The following is a 20,166-nucleotide window of genomic DNA, read 5'->3' on the forward strand; positions in this document are numbered from 1 at the left end:
TTTACATAGGATTTTTTTTTTTTTTTTTTTTTTTTTTTTTTGCATTTTATGAAGGCCCTGCATCAAAATGGCTGCTTGCTCCAGCATGGTCTGGCAGCCCTCCCCTGCTGAAGCTTTTCCTTGGATTTTATGTTCTTTGCCTTTAACACCCAGCACTGAAATGAAGGCCACCTCTTAAACCCCAAGGGTTTTAGAAATGGCAACCTCTCTCTTTTTGCTTAGGAAGGTCTTGACGGTTTGAGTCTGAGGCTTTCCAGGAGCAGCACCACACTGCAGAAGCCATAACTATAAAAGGGGCAGCACAGAGCCAGGTAGGGAAAATTATTTATTCAACATGCAGCAGCACAAATGCATTGGAGATGTATGTACAGGTAGGACTGCTGGGGATGAAGCAGGAACCTCACCCTACAGACAAGGAACATTCATAGTTTTAATTTCCAAAGTAGCAGGACCTTGGTGCATGTCCATGTCCAGGTGGCTGCTGCTGCTGAAAGCACCTGTGCTCTCCCGCCTTCCTTCAAGTCACAGTGAGATCCACATGCAGGGAAGCAGTGACCCTGCTCCTCAGGACACACCACCCACACATTGCCCCCATGCCTGCTGTGTCTAAAGTGCTGGCAAGAACATGTCTGAGACAGAATTCTCTCCTTGTCAATTATCTCCCAGTCCATCAATTTAAACCAGCTTTCTTTAGGATCCAAACAACCCATCCCTCTCCCCTGGCTTCTGCATCAGAGAGCTGACAAGGCTGAGATCTCCACAGGCTTCAGACCAGGACAAGCCTGGATTCCACCTTCAGGGCCTCCTGCAGCTGCCCGGTGTCTCTATTGAGGGCCACAGACTTGTGAATCCCAGTTTTTCATTTATAGGGATTTTTACTCTGCAGCATAGTAAAGAAAATTTAACTATGAATAACTGCAAAAGCTGCAAGCTGTGTTTGCAGCATCATGTTCTCCTGGGGAGTTTTCCTGCATGAGGCAGGAGCCTCTGTACTGCTTTTCTCTGTGCTGCTCCCACTCCACATTTGGGAAGAGCTGTTGCTTGACAGCCCTGCTGGAAATGCAGAGCTGAGTGTCCAAGGACTGAGCAGGCACCTCTATGTGTTTGTGTCAATGGGTGTTAAAAACCCCCATTAATTTACAACAGTCTGTCAAAGCTCACAGGCACTGCTTGCGACTGGAAGCTAAGAAGAAATAAGGGGCTGCTGGAACCAAGTTTTGGTGATTTAAACGTTATTTCTAGGAGGCTGCAGCTAAGGGATCAGCTCTTCTATAAGCACTGATGTCCAGCAAAACTGTTTTTCCCCTTTGTGGGGATAATTGCACTTTGCCACTTATTACAGGGAACAAAGAAAATGGGGCATTAACCCAGCACATGCCCCATCACAGCCCAGGGGAGCCTCTTCCTTTCTCTGCCTGCTTGTTCTGTTTTAATACTCTATGGCTCTATTATTTACATCTTGTATGCCATTGTACTCAGCTCAATAAAACAGTATTTGACTATACCAGTAGCACTGCCTGCATGAGGGGACATGAGAGGCATCTCTCCTTATCCCTGGATTCAGTCACTTGCCCTGACTAGTGATTGTAAAGACAGTTCTGTGCTCCAGGTGCTGTCCTCCTCCAATACTGACCAATACCCTCCAGCCCTCTTTCCTCCTCACTATGCGTTTCTTCTTTTCCCCACACTATGGAATGCAATGAAGGCAAAAAAAAAATAACCCTTGTAACCATTTGCAGACAAAACTCAGCACCAGCTGCCCCAAATGGATGCCCCAGGGCAGCAGCCAGCAGCGTAAAATAAATATAACAAGTAAAGATACAGCAGTATGGCACACACAGAGTGAGGGGCTGCTTACACGGGCCCTTGGGAATGAAGCAGGAGAGGGGGAAGGGAGCTAAGTGCTATTTCAGTGTAAAAAAGGAAGCATTCCCTCATGGAGCAGCATTATTGCTCAGCATGCTCACGGGCTCGTGTGGCACAAGGAGGTCACAGTCCCAGGGAGGGCTCTGTCAGGGCTCTGCACTGAGCTCACGGCATCATCACCCCACAGCCTGTCGGGATCTCTGGACAGCAGTGCAGGAAAAGCCAACTAAATCCCCTTCTGCTGACAGGTCTTCCCTCAAAATACAATAACTTCAAGTTTAATAGAGTGGAAGATAGAACCAGATTCACCCAGAGGTCAAAGTAAAAGCAGCCAGCACCGCCTGTCGCTGGCTGCCTCTCAGTTCATGCTTGGCATAAGTGTTCCAGGGCCCCTTCAAATGTGGGGCACAACATTCTGGACTAAAGCTACAAGCAGAGTGGTCAGGACATGTAAACAAAGCTGAACATCACCAGTGGATAGCATGTGTGTCCCTCCCCACGGCACATCTGTTCCAGTCCTGTGGGATCCTGCCCTGGTCCTGTCAGAGTCTCTGGCAGTGTCCTAAGGTCATAGATTCCCCCACTGCTCTACCGGGGGAAACTGATCCACTTCGCCCACTTCTGTGCTGGGCTGATCTCCCAGGGTGAAGGTCAGTCTGTACCTCAGCCTCACCTTCTCCTGCAGGAAAGACAAAACCCAAAAGCAATGTGAGAACAGTCCCAGCTCAACAGCCCTGAACAAAACACTTCGCTGTTACAGCTCTACAGAGAGCACAAGACTTCTGTTGTACAGAGCAGGGGCAGGAGGGCTCAGGTTAAGTTCATCGGGTTCAGCTATTTACAAACTTGAGTTATTCACCTTACACTTTTTATACTAAAAAACTTTTACTGCTTAGCATGGAGCAGAACGAGAAAAGCATGAATGACCTGTGAGCATAAACTGCACAGATGTGGCCAGTTGTTCAGCTGCTCTCCAGAGAGCCTTAAGACTGCTGCTGGAAAAGTTCCAAAAATTAAATTCCTCATCATGTGGAGGAAGATAAAACAGTTCCTGCTCTGAAAAATGCCTTGCAATAAAGTAAGCACTAGATGGAAGCAACCCTTCAATCACAGCACCTTCATGTAGCCACAAAGTCTTTTAAACAACCACTAAACCCCTCAGACATACATCCTTTTATCTTAGAGATTTCAGCAGATACTTGAAGGGCACTTTCCTTGTAATTTTCAAGTATAAACATTTAAATTTGTCAAACAATTAGAAAGTCCTTCAGCTTTGTGCTTTCAGAGCTGGCTGACTGAATGAGTGACTACAGCAAGGAAAAACATCTTCTCAGATGCTCCTAGCATCATCAGCAGAAAGGGAAGTGTCAACCCCATTGTGTCCCTGGTCACAGAGAATGATGGAACAGACAAGATCTGACATTTGCCTGCTGATTCATCAAAAGTACTGCTACAGCACCAGTTAATTTAGCATTGATCTAATTATCAGCAAAGCAAGGCACATTCAGTGCACAGGAGAGTCAAACTCCTGATGCACCTTTGCTTCCGTTTAAAGCTGAGCCTGCCAGGATCCTTGTCCTTTAGCTGGAAGAAGTAAACTGCCCCTTCTCATACCTCTCACTGCCAAAGACTGTTGGGAAGAGCCTCCTTTAGCCCTGAACTGAAACAGCAACATTCCATAGCAACCACTTCTGGAGGGCACATTAGAATCACAGATAATTCAGGTTGGAAAAGACCTCAAAGATCATCAAGTCCAAACTTGTAGGAACAAACAGCTGTAGCTGCTCAAATGTTTGGTCCCACCTCTCCACAGAGTTCAGCTGATATCAAACGTGTCTGAAGAGGGCAGGATAAATCCCACTGTCCATCTCACCTTCGCAGGATTTGCCAGAAGCATGACCTGGGTGATGGCAGCTGGTGGCTGGATGGGATTGAACGGGGACAGCTCAGTGCCAGAGGGTGGCTGTAGCTTCACCTTCATGGACTGCAAATGAAATAGAGAGCAGAACCTCAGGGATGATCTCCTGCCTTGGGGAGAAGGATGAAGGATGCATGCACAGGCTGGGGGGACAAGAGCACACATCCAAATGCTAGAGAATCAACTCACAAGTGAGAATGAGGGAACAAAAGCCAGCACAGCTTGCAAAACACAAAAGGAACAGGCAGATCTTGACTTATCCTGTTCAGTGTTTTCTGCCTCTGACAAGAACCTTTGTGCTCTGGAAAGAGGACTTGGAAGCCCAGGGCACCGGAAATATTTCTCTGTCTGCTCTGGGGTGCCCTGACCCCCAGGGGAGCACTGACTTTGACCTTTATTCATAGAGAAAGTTTCCCAGACTTCCAAGATAAACTAGAATCCATGAAAGTGTGAAATAGATTATAGAGAGCAGTGTAGGCGTATCACTTGGTGAGAAATTTAGGTTTTGGGATTTTTAGTATGTTGTGGATGGAAGCAAGATGGAGGGCACAGGGTGTGGTCCTGGGTTTCTTCTTCATGCTTCTTCTTCCTCCTTCTCCAAGGGTTTGGGTGACATTTTGTAATTGGGCAGAAAAGTCTTTGCAGCTCTTTGGGATCAGTTATTGGGTTAAATTAAATAAATCAGTTATTGGGAAAATAATCTAGGTGTCAGTTCTTAATTAGATAGTTTAGTCTTAAAAGACCTTGTAACAAGAGATTGTTGGCCATTTTGTGCCTTCTAATGAAAAGCTGCTGAACTCACAGTAATGAGACTGTTTTACTGATAAGAAATAATAAACACTTGAGTCCAAACACAAATTACTGTCTCAAGTGCCTTCAATCCAGACCCAGAAAAACCAACGACTGGTACCCCCACAAGCACAGCCTATGGAAAAGTCAGACCAGGCTGTCCCAAGTCCCAGAGTCCACGGCCAGGCCTTTCTGGCTGCAGTCTCTGTCCCGTGTGTCCCTACCTTGGGCACGGCCGCCTGCAGCACGATGTTCCTGATGGGCAGTGGTGCCGTGTTCAGCATGGACACCACCACGACCAGCACATCCGAGCGCCCCGGCGGGCACTCCCGGGCAAAGTGCAGCAGGATCCGGAACCCGTTCTTGTCGTAGGCTGTCACGGGCAGGGCACTGCCTGCCATAGGGAGAGAAGGGAGAGGATCCAGGCACATGCTGCAGGAGATGGTCTGAGGCAGCATCAGATTATTAGGATGTTTGGCTAGAGCTGCTCATCCCTTCTCTCTATTTCATGAGCTTTGACAAGAAACTCTGCCTTTAAAAAATATCCAGAGCGAAGTGAAAAACCCAAAATACTTACTGGGTTTAATGGATTCCAAGGGAACATGGACATTGGCCAAAGAAATTTCAGGTGCTTTCACGGGACTGCCTTGCTGCTGGAATGATGCCGGCTGGAAGAGAGGACTTCCTGATCCAGCAGGGCAGCTGCTTGGGAAGGGAGCTGGAGGGGCCCCAGAGGCACTGGCTGCCAGCCCTGAAGGTGCTGTTGATGGGGCAGGGGTGACAGTGGTTGGCAAAGTAACCCCAGGGAACACTGAAGGTGTCGCCATGCCTTGGGTGGCACTCCTGCGAGAGAGACAGAAAAGCTGCAGTGAATGGAGCTGGAAGTGAAGCAGGAATTTCACTGATACCCAGAGATAACAGCTCATCATGAGGACAAAGCAGCAGCCTGGAGTCAGACTGGATTTGTGACTCTGCAGAGTCTCACATGAGGAGACCTACAAGGACAAGGGCGGTGGTTGGCTTGGGGTCACTTCTCTAAGTCAGGAAGGAAATGGGGCCTGTTGTACCTTACCAGCTAGTTCCCCTTGACACCACACCTTTGGATCAGGCAACAGTACAGCTCTGTGCTTTGCGAGCCTTTCCCTCACAGAGACGGGGAACTCGTATGAGTTTGTAAACTGAAACCTCTGAGAAGAAAAATCCCAATCCCAACATTTCTACCAAACCAGAAAGTTGAAAGTCACCCTCAGAACTTGGCACTGCAGTGAGCTTGGCTTCTAACTGTAGAGCCAAAGCAAAGTCAGGACTTTTGCTTACCCTTTGGCTTCTTCAAGGAGTTGTCCCAATGCATCCATCTTATGTGACATATTGCCCCCCACAGACAAGCTGAAGTAGCCAGGAGCAGCTGGAATTGTCTTAGGAGGCCCTGCAGGGGCAGCTGGTACAGCAGGAAATACAAACGGTGCTGAGTTTGGTGCTGGGATGCTGGGAGCAGCCTGGGAGGCTGAGAAAGCAGAAGGCAGTGTGGCTGATGTCCCACACGTGGTCTGTGATGTGTGATGGAGAAGAGGGTTCCCTGTAGGGTTGCAAGCAACAGTCACTGTCTTCGGATTAAAGAAATCCAGGTCCAACTGCTCATTCTGAAAGAGAGGACAGGCAGATGCTCTAACTCACTGCTGGCCCTGATGCAGGGATGGCACTGCTCTGTTACAGAAGGACAGAGGTTTACCACAAAAACAGGTTCTGGGTGACAAGCAGCAAAGTCTGTGGCCTATCTCACGGCTACACCTGATCTGTAATTAAAGCAAAGCAAGGACTAACATCATGGGGACAGATGGGACACTGAGAAAGCCAGGTTCAGGAATACCTACTCTGTTTAAACACAGCTATCCCAGACTTTAGGGCTAAGCCAGACTGCCCCTTTGCCTGTGTGTGTGATCACATGCTTCTCCAAGGTGACAGTGTGTCCTGAGTCCTCCCACAACATCAGTCTCTCCCTCCCTCCCCTTCCCTGAGAGTCCTCCTTTGTACCTCAAACATGCTCCACTGGTTGTTCTCTGAGGTCTCCTTCCCTGCTGCAGGGGCTGGGTCATTCAGGCCTGAAGGGAAAAACAACAGAAGGAGAAAATGAATTCAGCGTAACTCCTCGGCTGCTGTTTCAGTACCATCAAAACTTGATTCAGCCCTTCCAGAGCCCAAGAACCGGATGAAACACTGAGATGGACTGCAAGTCTGTGATGAGAAAGAGACTGACAGCCCCAGCAGCCAACAATCATGCCCTGCACACTTCTGCCCTGCCTGCTCTTCTGCCCCATCGTGACTGGCATTGCCTTCTGCTATTCACATCTGGGCTCCACAGACAGGGATCCTGCAGGCTCCTATGCACAGTCCCTCTGAGGAACCTTCTCCTTAGGTTCTTCATCTGTCCCAAACTGCAGCCTGTACACACAGCATGTCCCAGCAGCCCCACAGATCAGACTTCAATTGCACTAAACAGTTACTTTCTTGCAGCCAGCTCTGGAAAGAGATTTTAATACTGACTCACTGACCAGGGCTTATATCCAGAATGATGCAAGAGAGCATTCCCTGGAATCCAGGAACATGGAGAACACAAAAGCAGCCTTTCTTAGGATAGACTGAGCAGCCCTTTTGCAGGCCTCTCATCATCTTACCCAAGCACAGGAGCTCCTCATCCAGCAAGGACAGGGAGTTGGTTGTGCTGCCTGGCTGAGTGGGTGCTGTTTCCACCTGGCTGGAGGAGGCGCTGCGGAGTGGTGCGAACGCCTGGGGAGGAGGAGGGAGGATGGGGATCTCAGCTGGGCCAGGGGCTGTGCCAGGGGCTGTTGCCAGGCTGCCAGGGGGCAGCGGAGGTGGCGGCACGCTGGTGACATCCAGTCCAGCAAGGTCAATGAGGGTGTTGAGATTACTGGTGGAGTTGCTCCCTGCAGCAGACAGGAGAAGAACACTACTAGGAAAAAAGGCAAAAGGCTCAGAGCAAACCCAGTGTGCGCAAGAAATCAGTAGAGAGATCCTCATCTGAGCATGGCTTATGGCTCTTTGTAACAGAGAAAGGATATTTGCTGTCTGGACTATGTAAATCAACACATATACTTAAAAGGATGAAAATCTGCTGCAACCACTGCTCTTTCCCCAGTGCTTCACAATTTATGATCTCTTCAAAAATCTTTTGAACTCAAATGAGGCTTTGGGAGTTCCTACAGCATTATAATAAACAGAAGTTACCAGAGAGCTGGAAAGCTGAAAGAAATTCATACCATCTCAATCTTCATATTTAGAACAGTCTTGTCCCAGTAAGATGCTACCAGGAAGCAGCAAAAATGTTTGAGTCCCAAGTGGTTATTCTGTCACACTTGTGTCCAGAGCTTTCAGTGGTGAAGCTCAAGTGTGAAGTGGGCAACTGGCCTGAATTCACAAATGGAATTACTTGCAAAACCAGGAAAAGGACCCCTGGTCCAGTTCCTACTCTTCAGCTCTCGTGTTTTTGATAAAATCATCTTCTTCTTACACATTACCATTAAGAAACAGGACAAATGTGGGGAGGAAAATGTGAGAGAACTTCCAGCCACACAAACTGCTCCCATGGAGGTTTGCTACTGATGTCATCAAAGGTTTCAATAATATGGACTGAGCAATGGAGAACGCAAAGCTGCAGCACTGTTGCTCCTGTCCAGAACTGTTTATCCACTGCTCAGGAGCCTTCTTGTTCCCCCTCTGATTCACAAACTGTTGGCCACAAGAACCATCAAAAGCTACTTTAATAAAACAGGAAACATCATTCAAAAGACTTAGAATTGCAGGATTCAAAAATTAAACAATTGGTTTCCCAGGAACTTACCTTCCACTACAGACATCCCAGGGAGATCCACTTCACCATTGATCACTTGCCCCTCTATTATTTTTTTATAGGAATTTATCACACGTGATAAATTGTCACTGGCCTGCAGAATGTCCCCTACAAGAGAGATAAAAATGACCTCCAAGGCTTTAGTCACTTTGTTCCCACTAACACTGAAAGTGCTCACTTGTCAGCTAAATAATCAGCAAGAAAACCCATGAATATTTGGCTATGAGCTTCACCACTCTGCCTCTGCCACATTTCTATAACCAATACCCTGACCTTTTCTAGCTCTACGCACATTGCAGTACCAAGAAAAAATGAGCCCAAAGTTGTTCCCTACAGCAACTCCCTTCCCCTCCCAAAGCAACAGCTGTCCCCCATTACTGCTCCCATCCTCCTGAACCAACTTTACTATCCAGTCCTTGCCCGAACTGAAATGATAAGCACAAAGAGGGAAGGACTGTCTTTTATTAAAGTAATAGGAACCCACAGTGAGGAAATTACTTTATAGCTGAATCCTTACAAAGGCAAGAAGCACAAAAGCAATTAAAAAGGACAAGAGTAGCTTAGTTTACCCAAACTGCTGTCATTATCCTCTGTCTCACTGGCCAGCTTGAACAGTGTCCGTCTTTTGGTTTCACACCTTTCGTAGAGCTCCTGAAAGACAGATTAGGACAAAGGGTTTCACCAGCCAGCAGCCACTGCCAGCAGCACCAGTCAGCACAGAACGACCCCCAGAACAGAGCAGTCCCACTCTGCTGACTGTGCCAGTGTGGCTGCACAGCCAGGATGGCCCTCTGTGCTCAGCTCGTGATGCCGAGCAGCGTTACATGAGCCTGGGGTAACACAACCTGCATTCCCAACCCATTTCTCAGTCCCCCCTCACATCAGCACTTATGGCCAAGTTCTAATCCAAAAGAGATGTTCCTTTCTTGTACAGCAGTCCCTAAAAGCCTGAGGAAGAGCTTCAGCAACTAGGCTTCAATTGTGCTGCAACCACTACTGAAGTCTGCAACCACAAAGCAGAAAGGTGGCAGTTAATAAAATGGTTCACAGAAACAAACATGTTTCTTAAGCATCTTACCACTCTTTAAAGACTTTGTTGTTAAAAATAAGTGGGTTTGATTTTTTTTAAAATAAAATAATGTGCAATTCTTAAAGGCTCTGGGCTTACCAAGTCATCCCTGGTGGTTGTTTTGATTTTCACTTTGCTGATGTTCTCCTAACCCTGTAACACAAGATAAAACTCTTCCTCTGAAGGGGAGGGACTATTTTCTGCCCCATTCAGCCTTTAGTTTATTCATCCACAGTGCTGCAACAGACAGTTATGACCTGCAATCTGTTTGTCCTTATAGGATCCAGAATTACAAACTGCAGCTTCTAGGTTCTGCCACGCTGCACCTCTGGAGAACAGCTGCACCTCACTTCAAGCATAGATGGAATGGAGCTACTTCTCACCCAGTCTTTTGGTGAAAGTCACTAAAAACATGGATATTTTCTTGCCTGCTGTTTGCAGCAACTGCTCCTGTTTCTCACCACTGCTCTCCATTTTACTGCAGTGTTTGTAATTCTCTGCAGAACTCAAGTCTGTAAGAAAGGACTGACTCCAGGATTGCTGGGAAGAAGGAGCAGCTCAGACCCACCTTCATGAGTTCCCTGTCAGCCTCTGATGATTCCTCTTTGCTGTAATGAACCAGCATCTCATTCAGCAGCTTCACATTGTTGTTCACCTCCTCCAGCGTGTGCATGCGCTTTGTCACCTTCTGGATCCGAGCCTCATCCTTCAGGGGTGAAAGCACAGACAGAAAAGGTGAGTTTCCTTCTAAAAGCTCACAGCAACACAACCACAGACATTATCTGCAAATGTGTCAAGTAATTGCTATTTAAGGTTAAGCCAGAAACAAGCAAACAAAACCCTTCTTCATTCATGTGAAGCTTTGTTTATTTTATTGTCTTTTCACCACCATTCTGAAATTACAGGCAACCCCATATTTCCAAAAAGTCTCATTAGATAGACTTTAATGTATAATTACACCACTTTAAAAGTTTCCAGAAGCTCCTTTCTGACCTTTTCAGAAGATTTTTTTTTTTGTTCACTTGATGCGATTCAACAAAAGAGAGATGCTTGAAGCAAAACATTTACTAGGAACAACAAGCACACTCTGGTGGAAAATGTCCACCCATCTCTGATTGGAGATTCCAACTGAAGTTGTAGGACAATCTGCCTGGGGGACAAGAGGAGCTTGAATGAAATATCTTGGTAACCTATACAACCACTACAGTCCAGAAGGTATCCTTTTATTTGCGAGAATCCCAATGAGTCATTTCCTGGACTCGAGTTTGGAATGACTGTCATGGGTGGATGCAGCACAGGAAGGTGTTTCCATGAACTTGTTTGTGAGAAAAACCAGTCCAGTGACTCAGTCCTCAGCATCCAGGGCTGGTACCACGATAGTCCCACCAAACCTTGATATGAAATCCCACCTTGAATGATGGGAATGTGGTTATTATTTACAAGAAACATTCAATTCCTGCCCCATCATCCACCAGACACCAACTGTAGACACAAACATCGTATTTCTGTGACACAAACATCTCCTAGGTACAAGCTAAAGACCAAATCTTAAGCTCTCCACCATTTGAAGTCAAATTGCTTAAAACCTGGAAAGCAGACTGCTGACCTGAACCAATTCTACATGAATTTTTTACCTCTTTTACCATGGATTTTATAAGTTTGTTGGCCTCTTGTAAATCATCTGGGTTTTTGCTTTTCAGCAGCTTGGCTAGGAGCTGAAAGACAAGAAAAATATAGTCAGGAAACAAATAAAGACCCTTGAGCAAAGGAAAAGGAATCTACATGAACAATTCAGGGGAAAAGGGATACAGCCCAGTATTACAAAACTCACACAGCTTCCATAGTTACAGGGACTTCAGCAGGAGTCATTTAGAGTTTGTTATTTATGTGAGATGCTGCATTCCTACTTTTACACAGGACATATGCTGTGACATCTCAGTGACTTCTGGCACTAGATAGTTATTCCTCCCATACATTATTTTTCCTCCAGTGTGTGAAATATTCTCTGCTTTCCAGTATTTCAGCAGGATGGCACTTAAATATAAGTAACCCCATAATGGTAACACAGACAAGGTCTTAACTGGAACTCTGGGCTAAGCAGGTGGACAAAGCAGTGAACCCTGCAAAAGTACAGATTATCCCCCCCAAAATAAAAGCCACATTACTACACTTTGCTTCCTTATTCTTTATGTGCAATGAGTAATCACTTTTCATTAGTGGTTTTGACACAAGCCTTCACTGTACCTTGGATTTCTCCTCATCATCAAACACCGGGTTCTTGGGACGAGGCGGTGGGGAAGGAATCAGTGCTCTGTCTGCAGGAATCACGGGATCAAACACGACAATCCCTGAAAGCAGAAAGGGATCCTGTGGGTCAGCACACACACTCACACCAGGCAGGGCACACAGGTACTCCCACGCTTCTCTCAGAGCCAACACACATTGCCCCTGATGCTGCCACGCTGTTCCAGTGAACAATATATCCAAATCCCAAGGCTGACTTTTACCTGGATGCTCTCCCAACCCCGCAACATGAGCTAAAACTCTGCCTCTGAAGAGGAGGAACCATTTTCAGCCCCATTCAGCCTTTAGTTTAACCATGCACAGGGCTGCAAGGGACAGTTATGACTTCAAACGTGTGTCGTAATAAGACAGGATGGTTTCCAGAGCTTTCATGGAATCTATTTTTCTTGTGAAGCTACTGAGTTTTTTTCATTGTGCCTACACAAGAAATGTGTATCAGCTGAACTAAAGGAACAGCTGCAAGCCATTTAGTTAAAAGAAAAGAAAAAGCTACTTGGAGGCCCTTATTCCACTTCAAATTAGACTTGTTCAAATAATCTAATAACTACTTCCACCAAAAAAAAAAAAAAAGAACTTAGAAAAGGCCCTTCAAACCATAACAAAAGTATTTGCAAGGTATTTCACTAATTTAGTTAACCAAGCCAACCCAACCCTGCCCAAGGCATTTACACATAATGAAAAGCTTTACAGAGAATTTCTCCCTTGTTCTATCTCCCCTCAGAGCTTGCCTTGTTCCCATTTAATTAGAATCTGTATATTTTGTGACACTCTTGCTCAAAGCCCAGGCTGGGAAGAATGCATGAGCAAGCAGCTGACTCCCTACCTTGTCTCTTCAACATGTAGTAGGCATCCTTGATTTTGGATTCCTCTGGCAATGCCACAGTCCAGCTGTACAGCAATTCAATCACTTTGGACTTCACCTTCTCTGAGACTCGGTCCCCCAGGTACTAAGTGTGGGGAAAAAAGATCCAGATTCTTCACATTCTTAATTTCTTTTTCAAAACAAAGCTCTGTGTAAGCTCAGTGAAATACATTCAAAAGTGTATGATCCAAGTTCCAAGATGGTCTAAGGTACATCTCATTAGGAGGAAAATGTGCTCCTCTAATAGATTAGAAATAACAGTGAAGAGAAGCTTTGTGATTACCTTCAGCAAAAGAAAAAGCAGCTATTCTGCTGGATTTTGCTATTTTAAAAACTACAGCAATACAGAGAACCACCCCCTCCTCTGTCCTTTGGGAGAGAATTTGGGAATGCATTGCTGCATCAATCATGCCATAGGGAAGATTTTCAGCACATTAAACTTATCATGAATGTTGAGGGATTTAGCCTGGTACTCTTTACACAGCAAGTCAGCAGAATGAGGACTAGAACGCCATGGTCTGCTGTCAAACCTCATGTCTCAACCTCTGCATCACATTTCTCTTCCACAATCACTGGAATTTTGTTTTTTAAAAGAACACAGCCCAGGTTTTAGAGCCCTTTAGAGTTACCTGAAGGATTAGAACAGCCCAGAGACTGCATAGTGATGCCAACTTAGTACAACTTCCTAAGAAATTTAGTAAGGCATCAAAAAACCCCAAAAAACAAGAGCTTAGCTAACAAATGCTCTTGAATATAGACTAATAAGTGCAATGAGCCCAACAGAACACTGCAAATATTTTGGATGCTGTCTGTAGCTTACAGAGGTCAAACAAAAAGCAGCTACAGCTGTAACGCCCAGGACTAACCTTTGGAGACACAACTTTTATTAACTCATTTAAAAAGCGAAACTTCCCAACTTCATTATGAAATCTTCTCCCACAATTCTTCATACAAGCTTCCAGCACCTGCATTCAAGGAACAGAAACGGGCTGAGAGCAAAGGGAAAACCCTACAATAACAGTGTGTGTTCTGCTTAGAGGGGAGGTAAAGGGTTCCTGTCAGTGAGACAAGTATTCCTGCTCCATGCAGACATCTATCTCCAGTCTTTAGGGATGACAAATCAAGGCAGGCTGGTGTCCCACCCTCATCTAGGTGTATCTGAGTCTGTGTTATCTCAGTACTTGGCCTTAACAATAAACACAAGTCTTGCCTGAAGATAACAAAGGAAAGCAGCTCAAACTAACCCAGAGTTGTTTCTGGACACTTTAGGGATGGAACTGTGCTCCCTCGCACTCTCTCCCAGGGATCTGGGCACTCAGCCCCAGCTGACCCCATGGACACACCCTGTGCCCCCTCTACTCCACCCAGGTGATGCAATAGGATACATGCCTGGATTTAAGGGGAGGGGTAAGGACTACCTACTGTCAAGGCTTGGACTGCCTCCCATTCCTGTGGTGACTGGATTTTATGAGCCAGGAGTCTCACAGCTATCTGTGGCCTAGAACAGAACAGGTAAACACCACGGAGGACTTTAACACTTTCACAAATTCTGCTGTTTAAACAAAGTGTCTTGCAAGTAAAGCTTTTAAACATGTGAAGCTCCACCAGCAATTATCAGTGATAACCCCATTTTACAGACTGGCAAATGGAATAATTTTGGCCAGATGAGAACCCTGGGGCTGCTGAACCTGAAATTAGAAGCAGATTCAGAATTCCCAGTTTCCCAGTGCTCAGTCTGGATTAGCCACACTGCCTTTCACAGGAGAGGCAGCATCTTCTCTCTCTTGTAGCCAGCTCTTCCTTTTGCTATCAATATATATAAAAAAATTGTAAATGTTTGATAATGGAATTTCACACTTTAAACTGTGAACGTTTATTTATTAAGGTTAGAGCAGTTTGGGACACCCACCCTTCAAGTTCCTTGTTGATCTGGTCACAGAATCCGATGATGTATTCCCAGTCTTCTTGCCTGTTGGATGGGTTGGTGGCTTTATCTTTGGCAAGGGAAAGAGAACATATTACCAATCAAGAGAAGAAACAGTATAAAAGGTCACACATTTCCTAGAGAAACGCATCTGACATCCACAGCCAGCTCTAACAAAGGAGAAAGAAGTTCACATGTGGTATGTCTGTTCTGGGAAAAGGGTGAGTCCAAGTTGAGACATCCAAACATCCAGCAAGAACCATTGCTTTCCAAAGAAAACAGGTGGCCAAATCTCAAGTGTTTAAGGACAGGCTATTCCCATATCCTAAATGAGAGCACAGAATAAAATATTTCACCTCACAGTTTCCTCTGCCTGAAATGCTGTCTATTTGGCTGTAACAATATTGTTTTTAAAGGTTAAACCCTCACACTTTCTACATATGAAATTATTATTGTATTCCCTGGGAATTTTGCAGAAGCAAGAGCTGGAACATCAGATGTTTCCTATCAGTCATTTAGCGTTAGCACTTGTTTTTGGAGTGCCAGCTGTTTTGATTGATGCCTTAGCATTTCTCCTGGGATTTATGAACTGAAATTTATCATTATACATTGAGTCCTTCTTGCAGGTAGTAAACACTGTGGCCTGCACCTGATCAGGAACTCAAATCCTACATGCTGAAGCTAAGAGATCAACACTTTATTGACAGGGCTATTTCAGGCTCCTGAGGGATCCTCCCTCAAGCACAGGACCTCACTGACCGTACTGATTGCAGAGTAGTGAGGCTATCAGCACCTCTCTGGTTATGAATGCATCTTCTCCATGTATTACACTTAACCCTGATGCAGCAATGAATTTACAGGAGATCAGATTCCTGCTTTAACCTAATTTTCCAGACAAGATGACCAGATATAACGGTTTTTCTTTCTTGTAAGGGAAGAAACAATGCACTGTACCTGTCCCTATATATCTAAGAGTTGGCCTTTAAGAAACCTTCCTAAAAAATTTAATATAATAGAAAGAGGTTTAGAAAATTAAATATTGCTTAGTCAGGTAGTATGGAGCAGGGCATGAAGGGTAGGAAAAAACCCAGCACATACCCCTGAACTTTCATCTCAGAGGGAAGCAAAACAAAACAAACACATGCTGCATTACCAAGTGTCATTTCTTATCATCATGAAAACATATCCTTTTGCCTTTCCAGAGACAGCTAAACAGCTGTCAGGCATCTACTCCAAACCCTCCCTTTCCCAGTGCACCTCAGCCCTCCTACTGTGCCCATCCGGCAAGGTTTGCTCAGGTTTTCCTCCTCACTGAATGGTATTTGTAAAGCAAAAAAAATTTTCCCATTTTTTGTATGGATTGCATGGCAAAATATTCTACTGGTGAATCTCTGTGTCCACTTCACGGGACCCTAGATGAGCAGAAGACAGCAGCGAGGGAGGAATAACTGCAAGATAACATTCTGTAGAACTCACTGAGTTACCAAGCTGGTCTTAAAAGATTCAAGGGAAGCTCAGTTTAAAAGACAACTTCTGCAGGGCCAAACAACTGTCCCAAACATGTGCCACCTAAACCTTATTACCACATTTCTAACTGATGAACACCCTGGAAGCACCATGAAACCATGGACTTACAACAATCTAAAACAATTTATGGACTCTTCATGCAAGTCAAACAGCACTGTGGTGGTTTGGTGCTCCAAAACACCTCTTGTGCTCAGCAGGCCCAGAAGAAAAACACCTCAGTTCCTGGCCGGAATTAAGGGAATTTACTTAATAAATGCAGGAGGAGCATAAACAGATAAAGACACACAACTAACTGGACTTTGTTGGCTGCACATCCTGAAATTAGGAAAATTATGTGGTACAAACAGGAAAATGTAACCAAGTTTCCCATGTTCAAAGTGTTAATTTTAAAGCTGTTCCAAATATCTCCAAATACTTTTTGCAATGACGCTGGATTATTTCATCCAGCGTCATTGCAAAAAGCTCTCAGACTCATCTAAGTTTTTTCTGCAAAAGCTCTCACACAAAGACAGTGAAGTCTCAGAAGGAGAGACTGACTGCCAAAGGGAAATGCTGTTCCACATGAAGAAATTTCCTATTTCTAACATCCATAAAACCTCCATATGGAACCTTGGTTCATAAAAGTTAATGAGCTTGATCACAAGTCCTGCCCTGGCTCTGGAGATTGATGTGTTTGCATGACACAACACAACAGGGTGTATGGATAGCTGTCCCCAGTCTCAGCACAGCCACATGAACAGCCACATGAACTCAGCATCCCAGCACAGTGGAATCACCTCACTTCACCTACAGGAAGCTGTGTCACGTCTATCAGGTTGTGACTTACAATCCTCTCTTTTTATGCAGAATGCTTAAAAAGTGGGCAAGGAGCTTGTCTGTGCTGCCTTATAAATATGCTTCAACCGCAAGTGAAAGGATTCAGTCCAGGATGAAGAGTTGGTGCTCTGGAATGTGAAGTCCTTGCCTTTTCTGTTGAAACCAACCGAGGCCCATTTGGTACCAGTTATTTGCTTCCACAGACACCTGTCCACCTGGTCCCCTCCTGAAAATCCCATTGCACACTGGCAACATGACTCTAAACTAGCAATCTGGGGACTGAAGTCTTGGCACTGCCTCAGTCTTGCCACCACTTCTGCCTCAGTTTTCAGCCTTTTTTTTAATGTGCTCAGGACAAACAAAGCTGCTTCATACCCACCCTGAGTATCAGAGCCACTCAGCCCTCAGGTGCTCTGCCAGACTGAAATGCTAATGAGGCAACATTCAGATTAATAATTAGATATGAAACAAAGGTTTTTGTTTTGTCTAGAGAGAAACTATACTGGAAAGCAGAGAACCACAGAGCAGCTGTAATGAAGAGACCCACAGACCATTAACTGGCTGGTAACAAATGTTCCTGTTTTCCTGGGTTCACTTCTCTACTGAAATGAGCCAAAAGCCATCCCAAAAAAGAGTTTCCCCAGGTCATGCTTAGCCTATGATTCCCAGCCCAGGCATGTCCAGTCTAACAGTCAGACTCTGCAGTCCCAGGCAGAAAAGAACGCTGAGCCAGACAAACCAAGGAAAAAAGAAATTAAGACAGTTATAATATTTTATCCATTTGCATCTGTTCCACAGTGGAACACTGCCTATCCTGACATGAGCAGGATACAAGAAGCTTCCTTTTGGATGCAGCAGAAAAAGCAGCATTGGAGTCAAAGGCTCCAGTTGTGTCTGTACAGCTGACATTATCTCCTAACCTTCTTCTGTTTCAGCTCAGAGTAGAAGCAGAGCCTGCCTGCCAAGAGGGGACAGGAAGGATCACCTTCTCTCATCCCAGCCGCCTGGAATGAGGCAGGACATGCAGATAGATGCCAGATCATGCCAGGCTGAGGTGCAGATCTTGCTGCAGCAGCAGGACACGAGGATGATGTTACTTCATGGGTCTGTGACTCCACCTGATGCCAGAGGCAGAGCAGCAGGAAGCTGCATACCACCACAGGGAAAAAAAAAAAAAAAAAAAAAAAAAAAGGAACATTTTTAATCATAAATTCTCCATTTTCCCGTGGCTGGGAAGTTGGCTGTGCTGCTGAGACATTCCCTTAGGAGGGGTACAGCATGGCACATCCTCAAGGTTGGCATTAGCCGCGGGTTTGTCATGATTACAGAAAAACCCCTCGGAGGGCAGATGAAAGCCGGGAGCTGCAGCAGCTCTGCCCGCCCGGCCTCACGACTCCGCCGGTAATTCCCGGACACGGAGGGCTCGGCGCTCCCTGCGATGGGAGGGGCGACACAGCCACACCAGCAGCGATCACTGTAGCAGTGACCTGGCATAAAAGCATCCTCCTAAATCTGACGGCAGCACTCAAGCCTTGAAAAATGTGTGCCCCTCTGCAATCAGGCTCACTGCAATGCTTCTCACAGTGAGTAAGGCCTTTGCAACTCTTCCCTGTAGCCCCTTGGCCAAGGACACATCACCTCTCCCTTAATTTCCTCAATTAAAAAATATCCCCACAAAACAAGCAGTCAGGAAGCATTCCAGGCTATACAACCCAAAATATCCTTCCTACTAGAGACATTTTCACACACAAACTGAACTGGGTGAGTCAGCTCTACTCAGAGAAATATTGCAAGGAAGGGATGTGGGCGTTCCTTCTTGTGTCTCACTGGCTACAACAAAAGATATTGACAAATTGTGGGAGTTCAGAGGAGGAGCAAAAACGGTAAGGGGTCAGAAGGGACTGAGCTAAATTGAGAATAGATGAAAACATCTTTCAGCCAGTAACTCGGATAACAGACCATGACAGCATGCACACGTTTGAATTTTATATAAAAATACCAAGGAAGAAGGAGAATTATCTGATCTTGTTTATGGAAGGATAGCTCCAAGGGTAACAGGTTTTCCACTCTGAGGTATTTGGGGGTAATGACAATCTTCTGCTGTTTGCCCAACATCTGACTACTTGGAACTTCACTTGCTGCCATAATCAAACAAATATCTATTAAAAATAGAGAAGAAAATCTAGGCAACAGGCTATGATGTGCAGCATGGCCTCCCAGGGACAGCAGCAGGAGCTCCTGTGTGTAGAATATACAAAAAACCAATAACAGTTATGACTGATTCATTCAGGAATCACATCCCTGTGTTCTGTACAGCCAGAGCCCAAATGACATGGACAGCACGGACAGACACACAGGCAGGAGCCACTCAGCAGGGGCAGGGCATCAACAAACAACGGGGGTTTGTCCCCTCTAGCCTTTAAGGTACCTTAACCTGACAAAGGGTTTTGATATATTCCAGCCTGTACAGAATGGATATCCACAACTACGCTGAAATTGCAACGAAGCATAAAGCAAGACCTGTCTGCTTGAAAATCACAGTTGTGTAACACATTAATACAATTAATTCATCTGGGAACCCCCACAATTCTGAACCTCACGAGTGGCACTCAGGCTGTACACTCGACGGGCCACAACCCAGGCGAGGGAAGAGACGGGAGGGACAGACACGAGCCAAGACTCTTTACGGACAAGAAAAAGCAGCAGCCTCGCAGGTGCTGAGCGAGGCGAGCTGCAGACCTGCCCGGTGCCCCCAATCTCCTGCGGGGAGCTGGTACCGGCCCCCAGCCGCTGCCGCGCCCCACACCGAGCTGACCGCCGGGAGGGGAGACCCCGGCTCTTCCCCGGGACGGCGCATCCCCGGGTGCTGAGACCCCGAGCCCGGTGTGCCGAAACTCCCCCGTGCCCGGGGGGCTGTGCCAACCCGTCCCCAGGGCCCTGTCACCCCCCCCGGCCTCCCCGGGACGGCCCCGGGGCTCCCGCCCGGCTGATGGGGGTGGCGGGGTCGGGCGAACGGAGGCTGCAGAGAGGCGCTGGGAAGGAACTGATGGGCCGGGGCCAGCGGGGCCGGGGGTCGGAGGGGGCCGGGCAGTGCCCCCACGCCCGCGGTACTCACTCAGCCACGACTCTAGGCTCTCCCCCTCAGCCTCCGCCATGTTGCCGGAGCGACCTGGGGCCCCGCCCCGGCCGCGCAAGATCCGCACGAGGGGGCGGGGCCCGCCCCGTG

At 46.3% G+C, this 20,166-nt stretch overlaps 1 protein-coding gene across 3 annotated transcripts; it reads right to left on the reverse strand.

The window, feature by feature from the left end:
- Positions 1-312: 312 nt before the first annotated feature.
- On the reverse strand, positions 313-20,137 carry GGA3 (golgi associated, gamma adaptin ear containing, ARF binding protein 3). Of its 3 annotated transcripts, none has more exons than XR_007779043.1 (17): positions 20,056-20,137; positions 14,583-14,667; positions 14,096-14,171; positions 13,540-13,638; positions 12,635-12,758; positions 11,752-11,855; positions 11,142-11,222; positions 10,076-10,213; positions 9,008-9,089; positions 8,430-8,546; positions 7,246-7,515; positions 6,605-6,672; positions 5,891-6,213; positions 5,151-5,416; positions 4,798-5,019; positions 3,740-3,850; positions 313-2,545 (listed from the first exon to the last, which is right to left on the reverse strand). XR_007779043.1 is itself a non-coding variant. In XM_050981395.1 (17 exons), the coding sequence occupies exons 1-17, from the start codon at positions 20,093-20,095 to the stop codon at positions 2,435-2,437; spliced, it is 2,256 nt and encodes a 751-aa protein (XP_050837352.1). In that variant the 5' UTR covers positions 20,096-20,137; the 3' UTR covers positions 313-2,434. The 3 variants fall into 3 exon arrangements, 2 of the variants coding, with proteins under 2 accessions (XP_050837352.1, XP_030086574.1); XM_050981395.1 differs by having other exon boundaries at positions 4,798-4,967; positions 11,151-11,222; XM_030230714.2 differs by having other exon boundaries at positions 4,798-4,967.
- Positions 20,138-20,166: the final 29 nt, after the last annotated feature.

Source organism: Serinus canaria, chromosome 18 (assembly GCF_022539315.1).
Source record: "Serinus canaria isolate serCan28SL12 chromosome 18, serCan2020, whole genome shotgun sequence".
NCBI classification, from domain to species: domain Eukaryota; kingdom Metazoa; phylum Chordata; class Aves; order Passeriformes; family Fringillidae; genus Serinus; species Serinus canaria.